We start from the raw sequence: 1,259 nt of genomic DNA on the forward strand, positions 1-1,259 counted from the left end.
GCCCCCGCCCCGGCTCTCTGGAGCTAATGAAGCAGCATCCAGTCACATGTTCAGGTCCAACCCACTGATACTGAGTCAAGAGGGTCAGAAACTTTTACTTAAAACTAATGTGACATTTCATTTTCACTTTGCAGTATTTCTGCTTTAGTAAAGGCTCGGCTGCTTTTCTCTTCATCTTAGCGTTACCATGGTGACGGATCAGACAGCAAACTTCCCAAAAGTGAAAACAAGTATCAAAAGTCAAATCGGTGGTCTCCATGGCAACAGTTTTACAGCTGTAAAATCTCTTTCAATGCTGTAAATAACTTAAATTCTTTCCTTTACTAAAGAAAAAGAGATTCTGTGCGACTCCCTCAGATACGGAGAAATTAAATGTACAGTAAGAACTTAAGGTGTTTTGTACTTCCTGCCCCACTCCTGATGAAACCACACTGTTTACCCACAAAGCAACACTTTCATCATAAAACATTCATGTTGTTGACATGCACTTTCACTTAATGCACAATGAAAGCACCGCAGCTTTTATACTGGAAGGAGAAGCTGCACTTCCTTTCACGGGTCTGTGCTACCAAGCAGGATGGAAGGTTACCCAGGCTCTTTTCTGTTTTGTATCATTGTAAACTGAATAAACAAACAAACAAAAACACACATGAACACCAAACGATGAATTGATTAATTGAGAAAAATTCAGTGGCAGATTAATCAATAACGAAAATGATCATTCGTTGCAGCCACAACAAAATAGAGCTGCATCTACCAAAACTAATGAAGCAGAACCACAGACGGTTTGTGTCCACCATGTTACTGTAAATCCTGTATCTCAATGATCTTACCTGTGAAGAAGACTGTGGGTGAGTCCTCCCCTTCGAACAGTCCTGCTGTCCTGTTGTCAAAGCGCAGCCATAGTCCCACAGCCAGAACTCCGGTACCTGCCAACTACAGCACACACAAGGTTCACAAGTTTCATCTCATGCACTTAAATATCTGAGCTTGTGGATGAAGACACCGCAGATACGTTTCTCATTTATTAGTAATTCATCTCCAGTCCAGATGTTTTAGTGAACCTGTTCATGTTTTCACCTCAGGGTCAGATGCAGAGGTTAATGTTGATCCACGCCTCAACAGGAAACACAGGATACTAATTAATTATGATCAACTGCAAACTCTCATCATGGAGGGAAAACATTCCTGCAACATTTAACTAATGACTCCATCAACTATCACAACAACAACATTAAGGTGTAGAGCGGGAAACTTAT

General features: G+C 41.1%; 1 protein-coding gene across 1 annotated transcript in view; it reads right to left on the reverse strand.

The window, feature by feature from the left end:
• The window catches only part of LOC111665029 (CD9 antigen-like), a 13,280-nt gene that overhangs the window by 3,746 nt on the left and 8,275 nt on the right, over window positions 1-1,259 (reverse strand). Inside the window, exon 2 of the mRNA XM_087177587.1 lies at window positions 805-936. Within this exon, the coding sequence (XP_087033713.1) occupies window positions 805-936 (132 nt within the window). The remainder of the gene's footprint in view (window positions 1-804; window positions 937-1,259) is intronic.

Source organism: Seriola lalandi, unplaced genomic scaffold (genome assembly GCF_002814215.2).
Source record: "Seriola lalandi dorsalis isolate HSWRI2012SDOR001 ecotype SW California unplaced genomic scaffold, Sedor1 jcf7180002054612, whole genome shotgun sequence".
Lineage (NCBI taxonomy): Eukaryota > Metazoa > Chordata > Actinopteri > Carangiformes > Carangidae > Seriola > Seriola lalandi.